The sequence below is a fragment of the Bos indicus x Bos taurus genome, chromosome 4, assembly GCF_003369695.1.
Source record: "Bos indicus x Bos taurus breed Angus x Brahman F1 hybrid chromosome 4, Bos_hybrid_MaternalHap_v2.0, whole genome shotgun sequence".
NCBI lineage: Eukaryota > Metazoa > Chordata > Mammalia > Artiodactyla > Bovidae > Bos > Bos indicus x Bos taurus.
Genome location: NC_040079.1, coordinates 72,744,533 through 72,771,993, shown reverse-complemented (window position 1 = coordinate 72,771,993; position 27,461 = coordinate 72,744,533). Strand labels below are relative to the sequence as shown.

At 44.5% G+C, this 27,461-nt stretch overlaps 1 protein-coding gene across 6 annotated transcripts in view; it reads right to left on the bottom strand.

Annotated features, from left to right (window-relative positions):
* Nucleotides 1-26,787, bottom strand: part of ATXN7L1 (ataxin 7 like 1) — a 256,174-nt gene extending 229,387 nt beyond the window's left edge. For 5 of the 6 annotated variants that reach the window (XM_027539684.1, XM_027539685.1, XM_027539687.1 and 2 more), the window contains exons 1-2: nucleotides 26,565-26,787; nucleotides 25,984-26,052 (exon numbers count right to left, since the gene is read on the bottom strand). In XM_027539684.1, the coding sequence (XP_027395485.1) occupies nucleotides 25,984-26,052; nucleotides 26,565-26,745 (250 nt within the window). In that variant the 5' untranslated portion in view covers nucleotides 26,746-26,787. The remainder of the gene's footprint in view (nucleotides 1-25,983; nucleotides 26,053-26,564) is intronic. The other variant, XM_027539691.1, reaches the window with a different exon arrangement.
* Between the last annotated feature and the right edge of the window lie 674 nt (nucleotides 26,788-27,461).

Genomic DNA, 27,461 nt, shown 5'->3' with positions numbered 1-27,461 from the left:
AATGAAAATGAAAACAACAATGCGATACTGCTTCACACCCACTGGCATGGCTGTAATAAAAAAGACAGGCAATAGCAAATGTTGGCAAGGATATGGAGAAACTGGAACCCTCATACATTGCTGGTGGGAAGATAAAATGAGGCAGCTGCTTTGGAAAATAACTTGGCAGTTCCTCAAAAAGTTAAGCAAAGAGGTATCATACAATCCAGCAATTCCACTCCTAGATATATACCCAAGAGAAGTGAAAAAATATGTTCACACAAAAACTTGTACACAATTTCAAACCAGCACAATTTATAACAGGCAAAAGATGGAAAAAGAAAAAAACAGCTGATGAATGGGTAAACAGAATGTGGTATATTTATACAACGGAATACTATTAAGCCATACAAAGGAATGAAGTACTGATTTACGTGACAACGTGGACAAACTGTAAAAGCATTATGCTAAGTGAAAGAAGCCAGACCCAAAGGGCCACATAGGGTATAACTCCAATGATATAAAACGTCTAGAATAAACAGACCCATAAAGACACAAAGCAGAGTGGTGGTTGCTGGGGGCTGGGAGCAGGAGGGAACGGTGAGTGACTGCTCAGGGGTATGAGGTTTCTTTGTGTGGTAATTAAAATGTTCTGGAATTAGGTAGTGGTGTTTGCATAATTATGTGAATATGACATGAACTTCTGTACTTTAAAGGGGTGATTTTTATGGTATATGAATTATATCTCAATAAAGCTATTATTAACACACACACACACATGAATCATAGGGTCAGCTAAGTGCAGCAGAGAGCAGACTACACTGTGAAGCATGTTCACTGCGAGGGCATCTTTAAAGACCAGTTACCACATATTTCCAACCTGCTAACACTTTGTGGAAGCAGTTGAGGAAGTCTCGACTCGTAAATACATGGTTTACCCTGAGAATGAGAGTTAGCTTGGTAGAACAGAAAGCCTGGGTAGCAGAGATGGGCAGATTCAGGTTCAAATCCAGACTCTGCCATTCAGCTGTATAAGCTCAAGTGAGGTACTTAATTTTTCTCTGCCCCAGTTTGCTCAGCTCTGCAGGATGATAGGATTAAAAGGCTAATACATGCAAAGTGCTTGTTAAATAATAGTTGTTCAGTAAGTAATAGCTCTTATTCTTAGTTCTCTCTTGTCAGCATAATTATTAATACTAGTGGCCCTTGTCAGCATTCAACAACACCTACCATCAGCTTGGGAATTACCTGCGAATTTCTATTTTCCTAGCTATTTGGCTCATCAGGCTAGATCAGAGAGTCACACAATTTTGGAGCTATTAAGATTTCCCAAAAATCATATGATTCACGTATAAGTAACAGATATAGTAAATTAGCTTTAATATATACAGCAGTCTTGCAAATCAACAATTAAAAGATTAAGAGGCCAATAGAAAACTAAGCAAAGACCATGAAAAAACAACTCATACAGATACACACGTGGCTAACAAACACATGAAAAGCATTCACCCTCCTTAGTGCTCATGAGAGTGCAAATTAAAGAAAGATAACATTTGAACTTATTAAATAAATATTTGAAAATCTTTTGTGAGGTATTGGCCAAAGTTCAGAAAGAAGTCAGTCTTATACACTCCTGATGGGAATGTTAATTGGTACAATATTTCTAGATGGTAATTTAGCAATGGATATCAAAAGCCTCAAAAATAGCATACCCCTGGACTTAGCATTCCTCCTTCAAAAATTTATACTATGGAAATAATCATGAATGTGTACAAAATTTTGACTACAAAGACATACATTTATTGGTTGCAATATTATTTTTAATAATAAAAAACTGAAAACAACCAATATATCCCATGACAGGGAATTGATTAAATAAATTATGGAACACATACACAATGGAATACTTAATAGCTAGGAAATATGCTCACCATAATCAAAACAGTATGAAATTATCTCATTTTAAAAGTTATTTTTAAAAAAGACCAGCACTTGTTAATTCTAGGTGACAGAGTTATAGGCTAATTTTTCTTTTCTTTTTTGTTGGTGTGTATTCTGTACAGTGATCTTGTATCATTTTAACATCATGAAAAATTTTTCTTCCATAAATTTACTCATAGAGGCCCATTCAGTGTGCCTCTGAATAGTATATTTATACAATGGAATACTATTAAGGCCCATCCACGAATGCCCATTCAGGCAGCCTAGAGAGCCTGCTGAATATCCATGCTCCTACATTCAAGTCCCTTCCTCCTACAGCCCAGAGAGTGTTCTCAGGCCAGGCCGCTGCCTCCTGTTCCTCTCCGGTTCCTCCTCCTACACTAATCATCAGTTCAGGGAATCAGGGGATCTCTCAGCACCTCCATCCCCCCACCTGCAGACTGCCTCCTCTCCAAGTCCCAGAGCCCAGCACTCTTGTGGAGAGAAATGCTCTTCTGAAGTTGGTGACACTATGATTTCCAGTCTACTGTGAGTCTCCACAGGCCCTGGAGGTGTGACCCCCTTCCCTGGCCAGGAGATGGCAGGAGCCACCTCCAACACCTGCCAATACCAGCACTGCCCAGGGCCCGGTCTCTACCTGGTGTGCAGAGCAAAGGGCCCCGCAGAAAGGAGGCGGCTCAACCAGATCCCTTCTCACCCGCCTGAGACGTGCCACCAATTTTTAAGGGCAAGATGCAAGACTGCTTGTCCCTCAGAATCTGCGCCAAACACCAGGGCCAGAAGCCCTCTGGGAGAGGCACTGGCCTGTGGGTCACAGGAAGCAGTCCCTCTCACTGGGTGGAAGTGCTTTGTGGTTTCTAGCTCCGTTGACGTATGTGGTTGTTTGCCTGCTTTCATGACGGTCCCTCCTCCTCAAAGTGTTGCATGCAGATTTTCCCCCTTAAGTGAGGTTAACACACACAATGACTCCCTGAGGATGTTCAGGCCCCAGGATGACAAGTACTCTGGAATCTGGGGTTACTTCCCGTCAACTCCCCACTTCCCATCTAAACTTACAAGATCAAACCTAGCCACTCCTCTCTCCTCTCAACTCTCAACCCTTTAAACTGAGTCACCCTGACCGTGGAGGCAAATTCACACATACCTTCATATGCTGGGGCCATACCAAGAACTTTCCATGTTTCATAAACTTTCATGCCTTATCTTAAAAATTAATGTAAATTTTACTTTACATGCTATTTTTGTCCTACTATATTTCATTAATTTTATGCTGTACTTTCCTCTCCTCCACATTGTAATATCTTTAAAACCTGAATGGAGCCTTAGAATCAATAGTGGCTTTAGTTTAATTGGCAGGTTATTTCCCCCTATGAAATATAATGATAAAAAAAGTAATACTTTACCCTAGCAATCTTGGAACTGATGTTCCAAGAACTGATGTTCTGAAAGGTGTGTCAGGTTTGCATATTGCTGGCTCTCCTCTTAAGGCCCAAGTTCAAGGGCCATGATGGTACTTCCTTATGCTATAAAGTCCAGCATCCAGAACACAACCCCCCTGCCAAGGCATGTGGCTCATTCTAAACAGTACCTTCCCCTCAGCCCTTCTGCTGGGGGATACTCAGCGGCAGTGTAAGGAGATGTTTACTGAGCACTTAAGACAGGCTGTGCATTGAGCTAAGTGCTGTAAGTCCCTTCATTTCATCTTCTCAACACCCCTATGAGGTTCCTGTAATCATCCATTTTAGAGATGGAAAAATGAGGCTCTGAGGGGTGATGAGACCTCCCAGGACTGCCCCAAACCCAGGTCTCACTCCAGAGGCCTGGCACTAACCCCTAAGCTTTCAGTTATGAAGGCACACAGCAAGCATGGGACTTCTGCCAGCTAACATTCCGGACCCACTTGGGACCCAAGAGGCTGGCCCTTCGTAAAACAATTCTCTGCTGCAGGACAGCCCCTTTCAGGAGCTGCCCAGCCAGTCTCTGCACAGGCCCACCCAAGGAGCCCAGGGATGCAGGCTGAGCTGGAGGACCAGGTAAAGTCACAGCCCAGAGAGAAGGAAAGTCGAAGGAGAGACAGAAAGCAGGTCTCTGCCCCCAAATGCTTCAGTTCTTACTCCTTCCTGTTGGCCACTTCCTTCTAACTCATCTCCACACCTAGAAGCTTCCAAACTTACCTTCCCACGACACTCCCTTCCCTTGGCTCTCAAATTCTGGCCTATTTTTGCTCACCCTACAATTCCTGCTCAATCAAGCAGTTAACCTGTGGAGACCACTGAACTTCTTAGACCCACCCCCTCTGCCAGGCTATAGTAACAGCAGTCCTTTCCTGACCACCAGTGGTGTGTCAGCTCTTGCATTATCCCTGACTCTCCCCTGGACCAAGACTGTAGTCAAAATGAGCAAACTGAGGCACGGAGAGGTGCAGTAACTTGGAAATCACACAGCAAGCAGGCAGGGGAGCCCAGATGCAACCTAAGATCCGCCAACAAAGTCTGTGTTTTTCCTTCTCCACCGACAAGCTCCTCTACTAGTATCAGCCGTACCCAGGGACGAGATTCAAAGGTGGCTTCTTCATCTAGTATGCTGTGTTATCTGTTTCCCTCTGTATCTCTGTGTGTCTCCAAGTAAAAAGGCTGCATACAAATCATGCTGTGGCTGGTATTTAGTCACTAGTCTAGCTGTGTCCGACTCTTTGCGACCCCTTGGACTGCAGTCTGCCAGGCTCCTCTGAACATGGGATTTCCCAGGTAAAAATACTGGAGTGGGTTGTCATTTCCTTCTCCAGGGCGGATCTTCCCAACCCAAGTACTGAACCTGCAACTCTGGCATTGGCAGGCAGATTCTTTGCCACTGAGCCACCTAGGAAGCCCCCACAAATCACGTTAGCAGGGCTAGATTTTAAAGTGGTTCCACTACTCAGGCTTCTCCCGAGCCTTCCACCCCATCCCAGGGAGGGCTTTTCCTGAGAAAAGATTTTAAAATGTCATAAATTCAGCTCTTAAAGCAACACACACATCAATCGCTTGCCTGGATCCCCATGCCCTAGAGCTCACCTCATGGTTATATATGGGCATGTGTGTGTTTCCCCCACAAGCTATACATTTCTTTAAACACCTTTGCAGTCAAAGATCCGGAGCCTCTCTCCGCCTCTTCCCAACACACTGTGCCGGCTCTGGGCTCTGGGAACCTTAGAGTCTTACCCTCTCTCTTGTTTTGAAAGGGGCAGAGAGTACCATAGCTTGGAGGGGGGATTTCAGGAAAGCCCCAGAACCCCTCCTGAGGAAAAGTAGACTCATACAAAATATGCCTTCACCCTGCATCAGTATTCACACCACTGGAAGGCTTTATATATGACAAATCAGAATCCCTGTTCTGCATCCCTCCTGCACCCTTAGCAGAGGTTCTGTACACAGTGCTCCAGAATTTCATAAAGGAAAATAATAAAATCCCACCACCATCTTTGGTCTGAAAGAATGCAGCCATTCACTTGAGGCCACTGTCCACGAGGCACCTCCTTCCCAAAGTCTCTAGACCATCCCCCCTTGTTCTCTGAAGTTTCAGCACCATCTTCTCCTAGGCTCTGAGCCGTCAAGCCTGCTCTCTGGCCCCCACGCCATCCAAATCCCACCCCCAGAGGCTGGCTGGCTAAGGTCTGAATGTTTGTGATTCCCCAAATTCACATGTTGGAATCTAACTCCTAATGGGACAGTTTTGTGGGTGGGGCCTTTGGGAGGTGATTAGGTCATGAGGGAGAAGCCCACGTGAATGAGATAAAAGCTCTTAGACCCCAAAGAGCTCCACAGCCTCTTCCTCCAGGTGACGACATAATGGGAAGTCTACAAACTGGAAGAGGGTTCTGACCAGTCCCTGACCACACTGGTGCCCTGATCTTGGACTTCTGGGCTCCAGAACTGTGAGAAATGAATGTCTGTTGTTTATAAGACACCCAGTCTGGTATTTAGTTCTAGCAGCTGGGATGGACAGACACTGTCCCTAGCCTCTCCCCGCCACACTGTGCTGGCTCTGTGCTCTGGGAACCTTACAGTCTTACCCTCTCTCTCCCAGATGAAGCTCGCCAGACCCTGCTCCTACAACAGCCCAAGGTCATCCTGACTTCAGGCAGAGGGAGACCCAATCCCAGGAACTCTCTGCACCAGCCTCTGCCCAGCAAGTGCCTCCTCACACCCAGGAAGCACTGGAGGTCACATGCAATCTGGCCTCTCAGATTCTCTGCTCTGGTAGGGCTCTCTTGGACGGTAACACACTGGAGCAGATGCAGCCCACAGGATGCCCCAGCTCCTCTGAGCCCTCGGCCGGCACTCCTAAACGTGGCCTCGTGCACACATATTCCTGGTAGCTCTGATGGGGAGCTGCACCTGAGCTGAGAGGAATCATCCCAGATAAACCGATTCTCTCCAGGCCTCTGTCTGACTCCCATCTGACACCACATTCAGAGCAGTGCAAGTCACGGTGGCCCAAAGGGGCCAACAGCCCAGGTCCCTCAGTGGATAAATGGACAAACAAAATGTGCTACATACACACAATGAAATATTTGGCCATAAAAAGAAGGAAATTCTGACACATGCTACAATATGGATGAACTGTGAGGACATGATGCCACGTGAAACAAGCCAGTCACAAAAGACAAATAAATACACACAATTCCACTTATCTGCAGTACCTAGAACAGGCAAATTCACAGAAACAGAAGGTAGGGTAGAGGTTTCCAGGACTGAGGGTAGGGGGGAATGAGGAGTTATCATTGAATGGATATAAAATTTGTTTGGGATGCTGGAAAATTTCTGGAAACAGAGAGTGGTCATAGCTGCACAACACTTTGTATGTACTTAGTGCCACAGAGTTGAATACTTTAAAATGGCTAAAGGAGTACACTTTATGTTAGGTATATTTTTAAAAGTTTAAAAATTAAATGCGCTCTAGACTGTGACTTAAAAAAAAAAAAAGGCAACAGCTGCATCTGTCTTTACCTCACTTTTAAAAGATTTGAGGATTTGCTATATTGATACTTCCCATAAGAGCCTGACACACCAAGAACGTGACCCCAGTACTTAATCTCCAGGTACACCACCTCCACAGAGGCCTAACACCTTTGGCCCCTTGGCCAGCTAAGACCACCCTGGATGAAAGGTGCCACATGAATGGAGACATCCCTTTTTCCCTGCCCTTCCCTCCACCCATAGGCAGCTGATTTCTCTAAGAAGGCTGGGCAGCCAGGCCCATTCTGGGTCGGCATCAACTACCATCCTGTTATAAATCCTTCCCCACAAAGCACTGGAGACTGGTCCTCTCACTGTGCCAAGAAGTCTTTTTCCTAACCATCTGTAACCCATTCAAAGGCACCCAGCAGGAAGCGATGGCAAGGAAAACCCCTGCACAAGGCAACTGGCGGGACCACCTCGCCTCTTGCTCACAGCCAACAAGAGAAGTCCTCCTTTCTCTGGACACAGAACATCTGGGGGAGTACTGAAAGGTGCCGGGCGCCTGTCAGGGCCCAAGTGTACTCTAGACAGATGCACGCAAAATTTGGTCAGAAACGCAAGCTGTATTGAATTTTTAAATTAACCCTGAAGAAAATTCATTTGAGAAAACAAAACAAACCCCAAACCCTAAGAGGGAAAGACAAGAACAATATATGAAAACTAACCTCAAAAATACTTTCTTCTGATTTCTGTGGACAATGAGACCACAACTTCAAGTAGTTACAATCCTTCTCATCATGGTTCCCCCTCCAGTCTGGTGTTGTCAGCTGCTTCTTCCTAATAGTCAGAGCTTCATTTTTTGACCCTATAAGCTGAAACTCTCAAAGTGTTTCAACAGTGAGCTGGGACTGGTCTATACAGGCTGGTAAAAGCAAATTATTAAATCTTCAGGAATTTGGTGAGCCAATTAAGAAATTATTAAAAATTAACTAAGCTAAAATTAAATGTGCTATTTTTAAAAAGAGAATAAATACTCAAAACAAACCACTTCTATTTATCTTGTTACATTTTACTATTACCCATGCTTTGGGCAGAGGTTGAGAAATTTTTGCAAAAAGGTCCAAGTAGTAAATATTTTAGGTTCTGAGGGTCTCCTTCTCAGCCATCTCACTCAACCACGGTCGTGAGTGCAAAAGTAACCTGAGACAATAGATGAATGAATGAACATGGCTGTGCTCTGATAAAACTTTATTTACAAAGACAGGTGACAAGGGTTTCACTGATGGACCATAGTTTGCTAACTGCTGCTCTTTATTTACATTTACTGTATCTGCACAGAAGAAATCCTATATAAGGGCTCTAATGTGCACCTCTTCCCAACTCAGTTCAGTGATAACGCACTGATGTGAAATGCGGTGATATGAGAGACACCATCAAATGCTACAAATCAGGGTTTTATTTGATTACCTAGTTTTAAGAAGGTGATGCAGAAAACTTTAGAGATGCAAATTTAAAAGTATATCATGTTGATAAAGAATATGCTGGAGGCTGCCAAGAGGGAAGGGGTGAGAGAGGGATGAATTGGGAGTCCGAGATTAGCAGATGCAAAACTGGTATACAGAATAAACAACGTCCTACTGTATAGCACATGATAAACCAAAATGGAAAAGAATATGAAAAAGAATATATATATACACACACATATATATGTGTGTATAACTGAGTTACTTTGCTGTAGAACAGTAATTAACACAACACTGTAAATCAACTATATATACTTTAATAAAAAAGAGAGAGAGAAAAAGTATATCATGTCAATAGCTGTATTTGAAAAGCACACAAAAATCAAACCATATTCTCTTGGTACTTGAGAACTATCATCCAATTTAGCAAGGAAGTCGCTGTTGTCACCAAAGATCGAGCAAAGTTCCCATGTACATCTTTGTTCTTTCGCTTTCATCTTCCTCACTGACTTAAATGAAAATATCAACCAGCACTTACATCAGATCAACACTTGCTGTCAATTTCAAACTTAGGTTGACCAGGGGAATAAGATTTTGGCAAAAATCAACAAAAGCATTCTGTGAGAATCAACTGATGATATGAAATTTACCGTAAAGAGTATTAAATATTGTATGATTTTTAAACTGTATGCTAAACACCCTTTTATCAGTAAAATGTATAATAAACCTATACATGTACACGTGCAAGTTTGTTTAGAGAGCGAGCCGTTAAGCATTTACTAGCACAACGTTGATTGTGATAGAAAAGAATTTCCTGATTAACTTCCAGAGCAGTGAGACCTAACAGAGAAAGAGAGATTGACCCTACTCCCAGCACAATGAATAGCAACACATACACAAACATTACCAAACAAAAAAGGCACCTGTTTCCTTGAAATGCCATAAAAAAAACATGGAATTGTACAGGGTACCATGTAGGTGTGCCATTGGAATACATTACAAACTGTTTCTCTTCAGTGTTAAAGGCAGATACAGGATTCATCCTAACTCCTTTTTCTAAAAATGACTTTCTGGAGGAGCTCACAGCCCTCACTAGGTCTAGCCATTCTAGCCATCTGTGATGAAGCACTCAGTCATTCACTCACTCATTCCTCAAACACTAACTGGCCTCCAATTACACATCCTTACCTGTGCTCTAGATAGACACACAAACCAGAGAGTCTCTGTCCCCAAGTCAAAGGTCGTGTAGGCCGCAGACTGATAAAACCTCTTCCTTCCCTGGCCTCCACGCATTCAAGCCACATTCACAAAGTGAATCAATTCCACATTTCAGTCCTGAATTCCTGGAGGTCAGGGGCCAGGGCTAGTGCACCTGTGCATTCTGCATGCCTCCCCCCACCCCCGCCCCCCACCCAGTGCCTGGGTGGTTGGTCACTTTCAAGGGAATAGGTGCTGTAGGAAGCACTGTTTTAGATACAGAACCTGAGAAGCATCACACAATTAACTTCAGCAGTTCACCGATCCCAGGCTAAATGCTGGACTCCTGCTGGAAGGTAGGAGAGGGATTATTTTAAATGCAATTATCCTCTTCCTTCCCCAAATTAAAGAAGAGGATCACTTGAGTGTGTGGGAAAATGTTTCTCAATGTTTTTAAACTCATACTCTACCAAGATGTGGTCACACTTTACTTCTGAGCTTTGCATACAAAGCTCGCTCTATATATCTAGAATTTCCCATTGATTATGGGTTTTTTCATACTATACGTGCATCTTACTGAAACATGCCCAGTTCTTGCCCTTGCTCCTTCCTAGCTCAAACCATGGGTGTTCAACTTCTTACTCTGAAAATTGGTAAATACAGGGGAGAATGTAACTCTGCCTTTTTAGAAGGAACTTAATAGTTCATCTCTACTAATGAGAAAGAGCTCTTCTTTATATATGAATGTCAGCCAGTAAATGTAGATCAGAACAACAAAATTTATTTTTTTGGCCGCATCATGTAGCTGACAGGATCTCGGTTCCCAGACCAGTGACTGAACCCACACCCTTGGCAACAGAAGTATGGAGTTCTAACCACTGGACCATCAGGGAATTCCCAGAATGATGGAATTTGAAAATGACCACTCCACAACTCCCGAAGAAACAACTGATCCAGCAAGGATCATCAGTGGGGGCCAAGATGGTTCTAAGAAATTTCTTTATAGGGAACAGGGTTCTCAGTCGGTGCCAAAGCATCACCCACAGAATGGCATGCTAACTGTAGATAGAAAACATATCTTTGCAATAAAGAGAGGTGGTCACCACATTTCCAAGTGATCAATATCTAATAATGGGACACCTGACATCATGGATCCCTGCTGAAATGTTCAATGAAGCACTTAGAATTACCTGGACATATTTTTGCCAAAATGTTGAGCCTAAATCTGAGACTTTAGCTCTAACTTCTGGTATGTAGGGTAACCAGATCATAGAAAAAGAAGGTAAATGAGACCATGAGGAAGTGATCAGACAGATAAAAATGGGAAGCAATTTAAACAGCAATATATATATATATACACACACACACATACATATACACAGAAATACACACATATGCATATATATATATATATATATATATATACATACATATATACACATACATCCATGGTGGGGGTACCGCCCTAGATTTAAACTGACTAAAGAGGCATCAAAACCAAATGTAATTCATGAACCTTGATAGGATCCTGGATATATATTTTAAAAATATATTCAGAAATAAAGCAACTATAAACTTTTTTTTTTTTTTACCAGGGGGACAATAGCAGAAATTTGAATACAAACCAAATAGTAGATTCTATTAGGGGATCAACACTAGTTTTCTAAATGTGATTCTGGTATTATGATTATGTCAGATAATGCTTTTATTTTCAGGAGATACATGCATGCGTGCTTCAGTCGTGTCTGACTCTGCGACCCATGGACTGTAGCCCACCAGGCTCCTCTGTCGATAGGGTTCTCCAGGCAAGAATCCTGGAGTGGGTTGCCATGCGCTCCTCCAGGGGATCTTCCAGACCCAGGGATCGAACCCGCATCTCATTACATTTCCTGCATGGGCAGGGAGGTTCTTTACCACTAGTGCCACCTGGGAAGCCCTTAGGAGACACAAGCTGAAGTATTTAGGATGAAATGTCAGGCTGTCTGCAACTTACTTCCAAATGGTTCAGCGAGAACACACATACATATTTATATAAGATGAGGCTCTGAGAACTTAAGTAGCTCAAGGTTACACAATCAAATGTGTCAAGATGATAAATATTTAGAGGTGAAGTATCATGATGTCAACAACTGATTTACAAAGAGTACAGAAATATATATATACATATCTTTATAAAAAATCAGATTAAATGTGAACTGATTTTTTTAATTCTAAGGGATGCATATGTGAATGCCCATAGTGCTATCATTTCAACTTTTTTCATACATGTGAAAATTTTTAACTGTAACATAAAGATGGTGGGGTAAAAAAGAAACAAGGGTGCAAGTGGTGGGGTTTACCACCAAATCTGAACCAAGAAACTTCATGCTACTTAAAGGTGCCTATGAGCCAAACCATAGCACACTTCCAGTGAATTGCACCACGGACGCAGGACCCCATGGAGGATCCTGAGGCTGCAACGCCCTATGCTGAGCTGAGCCTTTTTGCCATGTGGCTCCAAAGAGCCACCTGAGCAGAATCTTCAGGAGGCTTGCTAGCTCTCAGAATTGTAACAATGTCAAAAAATCAGGTGCTAAATCAAAGAGACTCACAGATCATCTCCAGACTGCTTCTAAAGAGGAAAGTATAAATGTAGAGTTGTTTAAAGGATATAGAGCTTCAGTTTTATGAGATGACAAAAGTTTGGGGGATTAGTTGCAGGACAATGCAAATGTACTTAACACTCCTCAGCTGTGAAAGTGAAAGTCACTCAGTTGTGTCCGACTCTTTGTGACCCCATGGACAATACAGTCCATGGAATTCTCCAGGCCAGAATACTGGAGTGAGTAGCCATTCCCTTCTCCAGGGGATCTTCCCAACCCAGGAATCGAACCGGGTCTCCTGCAATGCCAGTGGATTCTTTACCAACTGAGCTATCAGGGAACTGTACCCTTAAAAATGATTAAACTGATAAAATTTATGTTATTTGTATTTTACCACGTTTAAAAAAAAAAAAAGAAAGAAAAGAAATGAAAATGCAGGTCTATCAAGACACATACTTGAAAACCAAACTGGATGTCTAGCTGAATTATAGCACTAAGCTGAAAACAACTCAGGGAAGAAAAAGGGAAGATGTGTTCCTTCTCCCTCACCCCCAAATCCACCATATTATAATGAATGCAGTTGTGAAAATAATATTATCAGGTGAGCAACAGAATGGCCACAAAGTGTAAGATGGAGGGGCGGAAGTGCATGATGGCTATGGCCAGCAGCATGGTATCCAGAAGCAGGGCAGGCAGCACAGCCTGTGAGGCTGGGGAAGCTTCTGCAGAAGGAATGAGGCCTGGTCCCTGCAGCAGGAAAGGGAGGCAAAGACCAAAGATGAGCACGAGGAAGGAACGGGGCTGGTAAGGGGCAAACCACCTGTCAGGATTTGAAGGGACTGAGGCACAGGGGACCCAGAACACTGCATTAACTGCAGTCGATGGGGGAAGTGATGATAGGTTTTCACTCCAGGAACAACCTGATAAAATGTGACTTTTCGGGAGATTAATTTTGAATTGGTATGCTGGGAAGATGGAGACAGGGAGGCCAATTAAGCAGCTATTATAAAAACTGAGGCTTGCCTGGGGTGGGGGCAGAGGGGGTGGAGGGAATGGAGAGGGGTAGAGGACTGATCCTACAGAGAGAGCAGGAGGGTGAGAGGAAGGGAGGGAGGGTCTTTCTCAAGACAGTGGCTAGGGGAAGATACAAAGAAAGCTCTGCAGTTGCACTGTGTCTAGGGGGATTGGGAGTGCAGTGAGAACATCCGTGAGGGGCTGTCCAATACAGCACACCAGAGGGGTGAGCAAGGAGCAGGGCGGGCTCCCACAGAGCAAACCCTGGAGGGAGGGGAAAGCCAGGAAGGGGGGCCAGCAGGACAGATGCAAAAGTGGGCATCACCAAAACTTTGGGAAAGAAAATAAGGTGTCCCAAAAGCTTGAGGGCACTCTATTATCTAATGAAATCCCTAATAATCTCATTTGGAAAGCAAACAGCCTCCCAGTCTAAGGCTGGATTATTCTATATTGGATTTGCACAAAACAGAGCCAGCTCTCTTTTTAAAGGTCTTCTGCCAGTAAGTGTTTGGTCTGAGCCTCTGAAAGTGGCAGGGCTCTCTTGAGTCCATTTGCCCTGCTTCTGCAAAAGATGGCGAGGATGGACACAACGGTCAAGGTCAAGGGTGTACTGCCAAAGAACAGAAGCCTGGAGTCTAAAGACAGGGCTCACCAGGCTGACGCTGCGGTGGGAAGAACGGAGCCAGCCTCACCCAAACGTGCCTTGTTTCACTTTCCCAACATTTCCCTTTCTTCCTGACAGTCTGCAGCAGATTCTGTCATGTGGGAAAGGTCCTCCAGCCCACAAGCTCTTGGCCTCTCTGGGAGGATCGAAACACTGGCCAGCAGACCAAGTGACTGGGGCCCATGAAAGGTCACTTGAAACCCCACACTGATGAGGGAACTGAGTAGGAGGGACAGTGCTAAAGGGGAAACACATGTAAAACCACTGAGAGAGAGAAACTCCAGTTCCCTCTAGGATCAGCCAGGCCCCCACGTACCAAATGCAAAATGCCCTAGTTAACGGGGAGTAGCTGAAAGCCAGAATCATGGACCTGAACATCACCACGTGGCCCTGCCTGCATATGGGAGATGCATTCTGTGTCTCTCTCGGCCACTCCAGTCACAGACTCCTCTTTGTCACTGCCCCTCAGCCAGTCACAACTAGGGTGTCTCTATAGCTGAAGAAGGCAAAGGTCTTTCACACCCACTTAGCAGGTGCACTGCCCATCAAAAGGACACCTCTAACTGGCGGGCAGTGAAAAGGAGTCTCCATTCCATCATCCAAAGGAGCGCACCCTTCATGAAATTACTAACAATCCCAACGTCAAGAGAGAAACTGAAAAGCGGCCGAGAAAATGTTCAAAAGGAGGAAAAAAAGAGAGAAATCATCCCTGTAGATAGATGCCCCTGGAGTTGCTTGGCAACCATCTTTGCTAACACCTTCTCCCAAAAAGGAACAGTTTGAGTCAGCTCCTGAGATATCCCCGAAGCCAGGGCTCTGACCACAGAGGCCCCAGAGCTGGGGTTTTGGGATGAAAAAGCATTTCACTGAGGGGAGGACCTGGGGCCCTATCAGCAGGCCACTGGCTCACACACATGACGGGGAAGAAAAACATAACCATTTTGTTTAAAGATCATGCGTTTTGAGGCAGGGCTGGTACTAGAGTGAGGCAGGGATGGTACTAGGGTGAGGCAAGTGAGGTGCTCAGGCTGCAATATTTAAGGAGGCCCTCGCTCTGCACTTGCAGGAGCCTGTGTGAGCATCTGTAAATGTGTGTCCTGGATGCCTCGCTGGCCTCACCTTAGTTCAAGCCCTACTCCTAGAGCAACATCAGGACACAGTACTTAAGAGTACTATCTCCGGGGGCCTTCCCTGGTGGTCCAGCTGTTAAGACTCTATGCTTCCAAGGCAGGGGATACAGGCTTGATTCCTGGTCAAGGAACAGACATCACATGGCATATGGTGCAGACAAAAATTCCAGGATGTCTCTGGAATCATCCTGCCTCTCAGTTCAAATCCCAGCTCTTCCTCCTCACTGTATCACCTTGGGTAAATCACTTAATGTCTCTGAGCCTGAATCCTAATCTCTAACACGAGACTGATAACAGGAATTGTCTCATAGAATGTCAGGAAGATTATATGAGAAAAATGCACATTTAGTTCTATGTCTGGTATCTACTCAATAACCAGTAAATGGAAGCTAGGATTGTTACTTTTAAAAACAAATAAGCATCATCATCAATTTTTAAAACATGTAAGCAGCTCCCCAGAATCCCTTAAACTGAGCCTATGGAAACCAAGTGTCTGGAAGTGGTCCTGGTCTCAGATTTTTAAGAGTTTCACAAAGGATTCTCGAGGTGGGCAGGGTCAAGAGCTACTTCCTGTAACCGAAGTTCAGTAAATAACAGAGCCACCGGGGAAGCTTGTTAAAATGCACACTCCTGTGCTCTAGGCCGAGTGCTTCTGATTCAGTGTCACTGCAACCTGGGATGCTAAGTTAAGTACCTAGGTGGTTTCAACACTGGGTCCCCGAAATGGCCACACTGGAAAACTGAAACTGACTCAGTCTTGAAAACTCACAGCCAGGAACATGGGTCCAACTCCTCTTGTGTTTATTCCTGGCAGCCTTAAAGCACCAGGGATAAAATATTGACTAAAGATGCCCAGGCACACTCCTGGAGCAGAAAGGATGCTATCTGCCCCTTGGAAGTGGCAGCTCATATAAGACAAGGAAAAGGACCCAAGTGTCTGGTAAAAATGACAACCATCATTACAAAAGCTTATATTACTGAGTACCTAATGTATGCCAGATAGTACTTTATGTATTTTCACATCAACCCTAAGAGCTGGTATTATTCCTATTCTGAAAAGAATGAAACTGAGGCTCAGAAAAGTTATCTTACTACACAGCTTGTAAGTGGCTAGGTCCAAATTTAAATAATGCTCCATGAAGCTTCTGAGTCTGCAACATCATAATGTATATTTGCAATAAAATATACCTAAAATTTTATCATTTTAGCCATTTTTAAGTGTTTGGTTCACTGTCACCACCATCAATCTATCAAAACGTCTTCATTTTTCCCACCTGGAACTGTATACCCATTAAACACAGATTCTCAGTAGAGAATTCCCCCTCCCTAGCCCCTGGTAACCTTGTTCTCAACGTTCTCTACTCTTGTTCTCAATGAATTTAATTCTTTTAGGAACCCTGCATAAGTGGAATCATACAGTATTTGTCCTTTTGTGGCCACTATGCTCTTAAACAGAACTAGACACCACCTTGGCCTGACACGACCAAACTAAGCACGTGCCTCAACCATCTTCCATACCCTGGTTGGTGTCACCAGTTTGGATGTCCTGTCTCCCCACCCCCAACCTGGGACTCCATGACCTACTGGAGCATTGAGGCAGGGTCACAGAGCTCCTCCACTCTCACCGTCCCCCAGCAGAAGGTGTCCTTGGACTGTTCATATTCAGTGAATCACAATCAGCTTCACAGAGCAGGTTTGCTGATAACTGCTTCTATGTTCAAAGAGCCTGTCAGTGAGTCACTTTTATCTTTTCCTGGTGTTACTCTGTCCTGCCCTAGAGAGTATTTACTTGGTTTACTTTTTTCTTTAAGCACCCGATCCCTAAAATTGGCAAGCAGAATTCTGTTATGAAACCACAGGTACAAGGATAAAGCATCCATACACAAACAAAAGCTTTCCCCACAGTGAATTCCAGCTTGACTCAGCGGCAACTGCACAGCCAAGACTAACACCGGAACAGTAACGGTGCTCGGCCTCAGCTCCCTTGCAGGAAGCACTTCCCTAGACGCCCATCATTAGTTCAAGTGCCTCTGGGTCTAAACCCAGGTCCATTTGGCTGATGCAGCCAATCTGAGCTCTGCCATGGGAAAGAGTAAGAGAGCCAGCCAACCAGCATTAGCTGGGAGCCCATCCTCGGCACAACATCGTTCCAAGAATTTTAGGAGAGAGAGACACACAATGAAGTCAGCCCTTGACATTCAGTTTCTACAGTTTGGAAAAAGGTCAACCCTCTCCCTTTCCATTATGGCTACCTTCAATTACTGCAGGCGTGATTAGATTCCCAGTGGTCAAGCCCTGGAGATTCTCCCATGGTCCCCATGACGCAAGACAGGTGTAGGGGCTCCCAAGAAGTGACCAACAACACTGGAGAAGGTAGATGCCCCTCCAGCCCTCTGCAAGGAGAGGGGCAGCTTCTCCTCAAGGTGCTGCCGGCCTGGGGGAGGGGCATACAGTTGTGGGCAGCTACTCCTCTGACCTTTCTGAAGTCGTCTGTCTTGCTCTCTGGCACAGGGGTGTGCTCCAGCCTCACTTCCACGTCCTAGGATTTTCTCAGTGGTTCTGTGTCCACAAACAGCTGGTAGCTGTTCTTGAGAGAAGGGGTAAAGTTGGGAATGACCTACATCACCACCTTGGTGATGTCACTTCTGGGGCAGTCACTAAATGATCCGAGTTTCCAGATGTGAACACTGGGCTACCTCAGGGGTTGTGGTCCTTGGGTAAAAAGATGTTGATGAGGACAGGGTCTTGGTGTGTCTGCTGCTATCATTTTATGTCTACTTCCAAAGGATGTCATGAATGGAACAAAACGTCATGAATGAAAGGTTAGCCTGAAGGATATAAACACAATATACACAGAAAACCAGGCAAAACCCAAATTTGTCTAACTTTCTTAAACCACTTCTGGAGTGGAAACAGTAGGCCCCTATAAGCCACTGGCTTGAGTGAACATGGCCTTCTAGTCCTAAATAACACCGCAGACCACTTGGCACGTGGGCCAGAACCCTAAGGAATCAGATCCTCCTCTGCTTTCCCTATTTTCTAATCCTTAACATGGAAATCTTGAAGCCAGCAGCTCTGCTCTCCATCATGTGCATCCCCATTTCAGACAAATCCCAGGGGTAATCAACTGCACAGAACACCAGTTGTATTTCCAGCCTGACTTTAAATATAAACTGAAATCCTTAATGCTTCACCATGCTGCTTTTGACATCAGGCGCCCCCATACAATAAATGCCATTATTATTAGAATCGGTGGCTTGGGGTCTCTTTCACCCACAGTGAGGGAAGGCTGAGCCGAACCTGAATCTCAGCGCTATAACCATTTACTATGGACATGAAGTTTCAGAGGGGTCATCTTGGAAATTTGGAGGAAAGCTCTGTGAGGGGTGGAGTCTTCTCCATTTAGATGCTTCCAAATGTAGCCCCCTGTGGGCAACAGTCACAGCTCCACACCTGCCTGCTGAGGATTCAGTAAGGCTGCCTCACAGGGAACTTGGGCCTAAGACATGGACAGATAGTAGCAGAACATTGCTGAGTCTGTTTCTCTTGTGTTCTTACCTTTCCAGCCTCACATTACACCAATGGTTCTCTTATCAGGGTGATTTGGTACCATCCCAGCCCACTCCTGGGATCTTTGGCCATGTCTGGAGACATTTTTGGCTTTTTCAACTCAGGGGAAGGGGAGGTTCCACTGGAATCCAGGGTTAGAGGCTGAGGATGCTGCTAAACATCCAACAACATTCCCAGGACAGCGCTCTACCACAAAGAAGTAGAGTCCCTGCTGAGAAACTGTACCACTCTCTGCTTCGCTATCGTCATCCAAGTGACAGACTTTTTAGTTTCTAGAACATTCCATATTCTCTCACACTTTGGGCCTGCACACACATTGTTTCCTTTAAATCTGTCCCGCCCAGCTCTGCATATTCGTTCTCCAGGTTTTAGCATAAATAACATTTCCTCAGGAATACATACCCTGAGCCCCAAACCTAAATTAGGCCCCCTATCATGCTTTCCAATGGTACCCCAATTTCCCCTGAGCACTCATCATGGTTGCCATGACTTTTTCAACATTTGCCTTGGCTGCTAGGATGGGAACATCATGAGGGAGGGGCTCGTGCTCGTTCATGGCTGTCCTCCCAGGCCTAGCCTAGCGTCGGCCACTGTCACTCGGTCTCAAAGGCATGACGGAGGCTGAGAGAGCAGAAGTGGGTATTAAAAACTAACCAAGGGATTTCCCTGGTGGTTCAGTGGTTTAGAATCCACCTTCTAATGCAGGGAGCGTGGGTTTGATCCCTAGTCAGGGAATGAATATCCTACATGCTGTGGGGCAACTAAGCCCATATGCCACAACTATTAATACCAGGCCACGCACCACAACTAGAGAGAAGCCCGCTCACTGCAACTACTGAGCCTGTGTGCTGCTAGGAAAAGATCCCGTGCGACCCACAGAAGTCCTGCGCGCCACAACTGTGACCTGATGCAACCAAAAATCAATACAAATCAACCAATAAGTAAAAACTAAGCAAGACACCCAGAGGCTTAAACTACCCTCCCACTATGCTGTTGTTTAGTCACTAAGACGTGTCGGACTCTTTTGCAACCCCACGGATAGTAGCCCGCCAAGCTCCTCTGTCCATGGAATTGTCCAGGCAATACTGGAGTGGGTAGAATTTCCCTTCTCCGGGGGTTCGTCCCAACCCAGGGATCGAACATAGGTCTCCTGCATTGCAGGCAGATGCTTTTACCAGCTGAGCCACAAGGGAATACTGGAGTGGGTTGTCATTTCCTTCTCCAGGGGATCTTCCCAAGCCAGGGATTAAACCCACATCTCCTGTATGGGCAGGCGAATTCTTTACCACTGAGTCACCAGGGAAGCCCCATCTTCCCACTATGCAGGCACAAAAGAGAGAGGCAGGCTGAACTGCCTCTGATGTGGACCACTACCTAAGATACATGGAAATGGCAAGATACCATGCAGTACTTATAGGATGTTATCAGCCACGTGGGTAAAGCAGGCAGGAAAAACTATCCATGTATCTACTTGAATGCAGGTAGAAGATCTTGGAAAGGATACACAAGCAACTGAGGACAAGGGTAAAAGACTTTCTTTTTCACTGCATATCCTTCTCAACTATGTAACATGTGAAGGTTATTGAAAAAAAATAAGAAACATTTGAATGAGAGAGAGAAACAGTTTACATCTTCCAGCTATAAAAGTGTCATTCCTTCCTGTAGACTGACATGATGAGAACCTAGCACAGGGTAACTGGGCTTAGGCAGCAAGATCACATGTAGTGTTTCAAAGAGTGCCCAACCTGCCTAACTTCCTATTTTGGGAGGAGCTAGAGCCACACTTTCTCCACAGAACTAAAGTGCATAGAAATATGTGTATGTATAAAAAGATACTTATTTTAGAAGCTCAGTATTTTCAAAACTAGATGGTATTGAAAATGCCCTCTCTCAGCTTTGCCATCTTGGTCGTGGCATTCCCCCTTCTCTATCAGCTGGATGAAACTGTGAAGTTGATTCATTCTCCAAGTCCTCTCCTCCTTTTCGTCTTTCCTCCCTATCACATTGAGGGCACTCCACTTCTCCTATCCTTTCATCCCAAGCACTGGGCAAAAGAAGAGAGATGATAATGAAATGCCAAAGTGAACAAATGTTGCCGCTTATTAGCCAAAGGGGAGGAAGGTAGGCTTAATGGAGAAAGAAGTTGAAATTAATGGTGAAAATGAGGTTTATCAGTGTAATCTGTGGACTGGGTGTCTTCCCATTGCCTATTAGCATAGATAACAGAGTTGTCTGTATAATGATAAAGGGGACCATTCCACAGTTTCCCATAAATCTCAACCACTTGTCGCTAGCTTCCCTGACTTGGATTCTAAGAACCCTTCATTCTTATCAGGTCAGTTCTTTCCTCTAATTTGCCCCCATCCAGCTATAACTGAAAAATTCTTAAACTTGAGTTGAACACACTCCCACGTGCCCTGCTTCCTCCTGTGCTCCAGCCTAACTCCACCAGCATTAGCAGAACACCAAACTCTCACAGTCACAGAAAGATCTTACTGGCCCCAGAACAGTTTTCAGATGGGAAGGAAGCATTCCACAAGTTTACCTACATCAAATCAAAACACCTGGCAACACTGATACACAGAAACATGCCTGAAGTAACGAAGGTAGGCCTCCAAAGGATCCAAACAGTGATCCACTGAGGACTTTCTATCCTTACTGATCAAACAACTTATCAATCATTTAAAAAATATTTTTTAGGGACTTCCCTGCTGGTCCAGGGGTTAAGACTCTCAGCTCCCAATGCAGGGGGGCCCAGGTTCGTTCCCTGGTCAGGGAACTAGATCCCACATGCTGCAACTAAGACCTGGTGCAGCCAAATAAATGTATAAATATTTAAAAAATAATAATAAAAAAAAAAATATTTTTAAAACATCCTGGTCCCCAGAAAGAACTCTGCAAACTCTTCTCAGCCATAAGTCCCAAACTGCCAAAGTAATTTTTTCTAGCACTTGATAAAACTTATCAGTGACTATATATCAACTGTACTCCATCAAAAGCATGGATAGCACAGAAATCAGCTTTCAAAAAATCTTCAGCTTTATAAAATTATGATAACATGGTTTACTCTAGAAATAAAATTTCTGATTGGGTATATCTTTTCCATTCATCACTGGTTAGTTAAAAATCCTTGTTAATTCTAATAATAAAATTTTCTAGAACTAGCTTCATTAATATATGATGATGATAATCTTAATGACATCTAAAAATAAGAAAAGCACAAATTCATTAAGCACTTACTATGTGCTAAACTCTTTTGTATTGTCTCAGTTAACCTTCACAACAACCCTGCTATTATCTCTGAAATTTTTGGGCAACTTGATGTATAGTTCAGGACATTGATGAGCCATACACACCTGGTCCTTACTTATAAATGCACATTCTTTAAAAAATAAAAAGTTCAGGTCAGGCAATTAGAAAAGAGAGGCATCTTTCTAAATCACGAAGGTTTCCCCCGATTAGCTTAGAAAAATGTCTTCCAATAAATCTATGAAGCTAGAGAAAGAAAATTATTTTAAAAGGTTAGCTAGATGAATTGGCCTTCCTTGGAATTTCCTATCATAATGGCAGCTCACAGATTAAGCTAATCAGGTTTCTGGGACCCTCCTTTTGAGGAAATCTTAGCGCCTCAGATCCAGGTCTATCCCCTCTCCACTATGGGGAACACATCACCCTGGGTTTTGGTCACAGACCCTTAGTTTTCTCAGTCTTAAAGGCCACACACCATTCACAAACTATTTGCAGGAGAATTAGGCTTGTGTACGAGGTGCAGTGATGTTTGGCACCAAGAGCTTATAAAAAAAAGAAAATAAGTCCAGTATTTGTAGTTTAAGATATTTCTAATGTGAAGGCTTGCTTTTTGTTGTTGCAAGAATCCTGGAGTGAGTTGCCATTTCCTCCTCCAAGGGATCTTCCTGACCGAGGAATCGAACCCACATCTCCTGCACTGGCAGGTGAATTGTCTACCGTTAAACAGTCTGTGTAGTATGACTGCATCTCAAATGTAGGTACATTCAATAAAGGAACTTAAATTCATAGGTCTCAGAAGGACCGAGGAGATTTTAAAACCACTCCCTTACTTTACAAGAAACAGAGCAGGCCCAAACAAGGAAAGTGAGGTTCCCAAGGTCACACACTGGAATTAGAAAGCAGACTCAAAGCCCTCTCTCCTGCTCCCTTCACCCTTCAGTCTGCCCTCAATATAACCCCACATGACTACATTCAAGCACAGAAATAACTATGCCTTCTGAACCCAGGTGATGATCTGGCAAAGTTCAAAAGTATTTACCAAAAAAAAAAAGCATTTGTCAAATTCCTCTTGACATAATTGTAGCTAACTTTGGATAAACAGTAACATGAACACGAAGACTTTATTACAGAAATCTCAAATCATTCAGCTAACATTTCATACTGATACAGGTGGAGTACTGAAGTAGAAAAAGATTCAAGGAATGGAGAAGGAACTATATTACAATAGTCAGGTTGTTCAAAAGTCTACAAGTCCTTCCTTCCTTCTGAAGCTGTGGCCAGATGGAGGCAGAAGATAAAATGATTCTTTTTTCATTTTTCCAGCCTAGCTTTTCCCCCAGAGGTTAGTCCATAAAAAATATCATATCACAATGCTCACAGCAGCATTATTCACAATAGGAAAAAGATGGAAACAAGCTAAATGTCCATTAACAGATGATAAACAAAACATGATATATACATACAATGGAATATTATTCCGCCATAAAAAGGAGTGAAATTCTGATACATACTGCCTCATGAATAAACCATGAAAATATGATGCTAAGTGAAAGAAGATGGACACAAAGGGTCATACATTGCAAATATATAGTACCTAGAATAGGCAACTTCATAGAGACAAAAAATAGAATACAAGTTTCCAGGGTTCAGCCCCAGGGGAGAGGGAATAGGAAATTATTATATTAATATAATGGAGACAGGGTTTGTGGCTGAGATGATGAAAAAGCTCAGGAAATGAATAGTGTTGAGAGTTGTACAACACTGTGACTATAGGTAATATCACTTGGTATACTTACTAAGTATACACTTAGTATACTTAGTATACTTACTAAGTATACTTCAGTAGCACTGAATTGTAAGACTTTAAAATGGTTAAAATGATAAATTTTATATTTATTTTACAATAAAAAAATTCACATCAAAATCTGGATCATGTACCTTCATTTCTAAATTGGAATTCCTAAATTCACCTATTAATTGCTATTAAAGCACAGTCTCAAGACCTGCTTACTACTGTTGACATCCTGGTCCATCTATGTACGCTCACCACCCGGAGAAACACGGTCACACCCTGGCCACGTTGTGTCCTGCAGAGATCCATCCACAATCAGGTACCTGGGACTTTCCACACAATGACTCCAGCAAGAAGACCAATGGCAAGACGAAAGCAACCAGTGTTTCTGGGGACTTTGGCAACCAAATATCCCTATACCAAGTCTCAGCTAAACCTTTAAACTCCTCACCACGGGAAGAAGAGATACAGTTCGTGTATATATATATACACACACAATCTATCCATGAAGAAAACTGTGTGCGCATACCAGGAGAACTCCAGAAACTGCTAACCCAGGCCTGCTCCACCAGGCCCACGAACAAAGAGATTTCAGCCCATACATGGCTATTTCGTATACTGAGCAATCGCACAGTTACACTGAAAAGTGGGGTTCCATAATACAAATGCACATAATTAGGAGCTAAATCTTTGTATCTTTACAGGTGAAAGCAAGATGTAAGCTTGTATCTTTACAAATGTAAGCAAGATGTACCACTTGTGGCTTCTAAGGAAAGGAGAGCTTTATATTCTTTTCCCCCCTTAAAAGAATCTATTTCTCATGAGGCAAAGAGAATCTGAAAATAAGGGTCTTCTGAAATAGAAGCCTGGGGGAGGGTGCAGAATATTTTTGTGTGTTATAGTCATAATCTATCAACCAGGCCTAAGAGGTGCCAATTCTGGGCTATACCATGACCATTATTAAACTTTAAAGGTTTTCACAAGCTCATCTTTTCTGGAAACCTCTTCATTGCCACTGGTCTGATAACTGAGTCCCGTAAGTTTTTAAAGGTGTCAAGAGTTTGTCTGTGAAGAAAAACAATTTCCAGTGATACTTTCCAATGCCAACACACATGGACACTGAGCACAAATAAGCTGCCACTTGTAAGAGGGCCACTTGACATCATTCCCTTGTGCATCCTAAAGACACATGTCAAGATCACACTAAGGTATTTAGAGGCAAACATCTTTAGAATACGGTTTCGTTTCCAATCAAAGTGCTTAATTAGCAGAAACATTATGCTAGAGAGCTGTCCTTGAATATGCATGCATTTTTAACCTCCATGTCATTTTTTTTCTGAAACACAAATTCTCCTCTCACTAGATGGTCAGGAAACAATTAGGCACAGAAAACCAACTGTCTGAGGTGTGATCCACAAAACAAGTTCCATCTTTCCAAGCAGGTTTCAGCTGCCTACCAGGGTGACATCGCGTTTTATGAGGGAAACCATCCTTTGGCATCTAATGGCCTTTTCCTCCATTCATTTTGGATAAGCCAGGCTCCCATGGCCTAGTTATGGCTGAACGCTTTCCACACTTCCCACCAACCTCTTCTGCACCCCTGCACTTCCTCCCACCTCCAGTTTCAGTCAAACACATTTATAAGATATCAGTTAGTAAATCACAACTCAATTGAACCCATCATTCGTTCAACAGAAAGTGGTCTCTGGAGTTGCTCCGTGTGAAGCCCATAGGCCACAGTTACTTATGGCAGGCTCGCAAACATGAATAGGCCATGATTTATTTATGATGACCATGTGTGTTTGATGCCCAGTTCCAGCAGGCTGTGGCTTCACTCACCTGCCTCTGTCTGGGATGACCTAGCTACTCACTGTGTTCCATTTTAGGTACTGTATTTCCACGCTGGGGAAACAGAGATGGGTGACTGGCTGGAGGTTATATACACAGATACCCCTGCTCACCACATTACAATCTGTGACCAAACGCAAAGTGGGCCAAACGTAACTTGCTGCAAAGGTTTGCCATGTACCATGGCTTTTAGTGGAGAAGTAGCTGCTGGGATGACTGACCACGTGGGGTTCATTAAACTGTTGTGTATTTACCCACAAGGAAGGCTGGGATGCTTGTGAGTGGAGCCCTGCTCCTCATTTCAACAATTTCCACCCCCCACCATTTGGCAATAATGCTCCAAAGGCGAATAGCAGATATGTATCAGAAGGTCCAAATGTGGACTCCAGCTGAAGTGCAGGAAACTTCTGCCTTGAATAGTCTCGACCCCTCTACCCCCCAGTTGCATTTGTACTTTGAAAGAAGTTAACATGAAGCAGGAGTCACCTGGGCGTGCTCAATTTTTGACAAGCCTTAGTCACTCTGTACCGAGCAGAACAATTCACATTATAGTCGAAATCCTGTGAAGATTCTGCCACACATGCTAACACTAAAATGCCAGTAGCTCCACTTACCTTCTTTATTAAGCCTCATAACCTCCCTGCTTTTTCCACCCTCTTTTCCAGCCTCTTCTAAATCTACATCTGCAGATGAAAAAGAAAAGGAAAAAAGAAAATAAGGAAAAAAAGAAAAAAAAGGGGGGGAGGCAAAGTCAAGGGGGGAAGGGAGAGTGTTTATTTGCAAACAGATCGATATAAATACTGGATATGAAAATCCTTCAAAAATTGACAATGCAACATTTTCTCCCAAGTCCGGATTTCCATCTACCTGGCCCATATAGGTACCAAAAAAAAAAAAAACTATGCAAGCAGCAACAGAGTAGCCTTTTAAACGGATACACCGTGGGGCTGTGAAAGCCCACCCCGCGGGCTGCCACGGGGAGAGGGCACAGACAGACAGACAGACAGCCCTGGCAGCAGGGCCTCTCTCTGTGCACTGATGATCTGTCTCTGTGTGTATTTATTTAGAGAGAGGGAGAAGCATGGAGGACACCGGGGGCCACTCTCTCTCCACACACACACTTTTTCCCAGTGGCTCTAGGTGAATGGAAAGGTTACAGGGTAATAAAAGGAGGAGGAGGCGGTGGGGTTCTTACTGTCGGAGCAGTGTAATTTGGCGGCGTCGATCCAGGAGGACCAGGGTTTGCCCAGAAACGCCTCCGGACTGGGCACTTTGCGATCCAGTGTCGCCATTGCTCTTCCTTCTTGTTGCTTTTTCCCTGTTCCTTCGGCAGCAGCAGCCGAGAGACACGGGATTCGAGAACGCTCCGACGTCATCTTCGGAACGTTCCGACATTGAGTGTTCTGAAAGGGGGAGGGAGGGAGGGAGGGATGGGAGGAGGGAGGCGGAGGAGGAGGAGAGAGCAAGGAGGAGGAGCCGGCGTTCAGCGCCCGGCCGGGCTCGGCTCGGCTCTCGGCATCCGCGGCCGCCAGGGGCAGCAAAGAGGCGCCCAGAGGCCCGGCGCCTGCACGCCTGCCGCCAGCACGCCTGCCGCCGGGGGCGGGGCTGAGCGCTGGGACCAGAGGATGCAGCGCGGGGCGTGAGGATGCTGCGGCTCCGCCGGCACCCGGCGCCCGCTAGCCGGGGTCCTAGGGGCCAGACATGAGAGAGGGGGTTGAGGGCGACCTGGGAGAGGCGCGACCTGGGGCCGTGGGAGGGGTTGTCTTCCCTGCAGAGTTGCGCTCCAGGACGGAAAGTTTTTGCGTGCAGCCCTTCCAGCGCGCCCTGCCCTCGCCAGTTCCTGTCGCCTACCGTGAGGCGCCCCCGAGAGGATCCCTGCCGCTTAGTGGAGAAGGGCCGAGCAACCCCCCTTTCCCGACGACCACCTCAAGGGAGGAGACCCCGGTGACCTCTCCTCCCAGCCACCACTCCCTCCACCTTTTCTTCTCTTTCTCGGTGGACCTTGGGTGGTGGAGGATTCTGCGGATGCCTTTGGGAGCTGAGAGCAATGGGTAGATGGAAGTGGTTCTAAAAAGCAGGTAAGTTTGGAGCT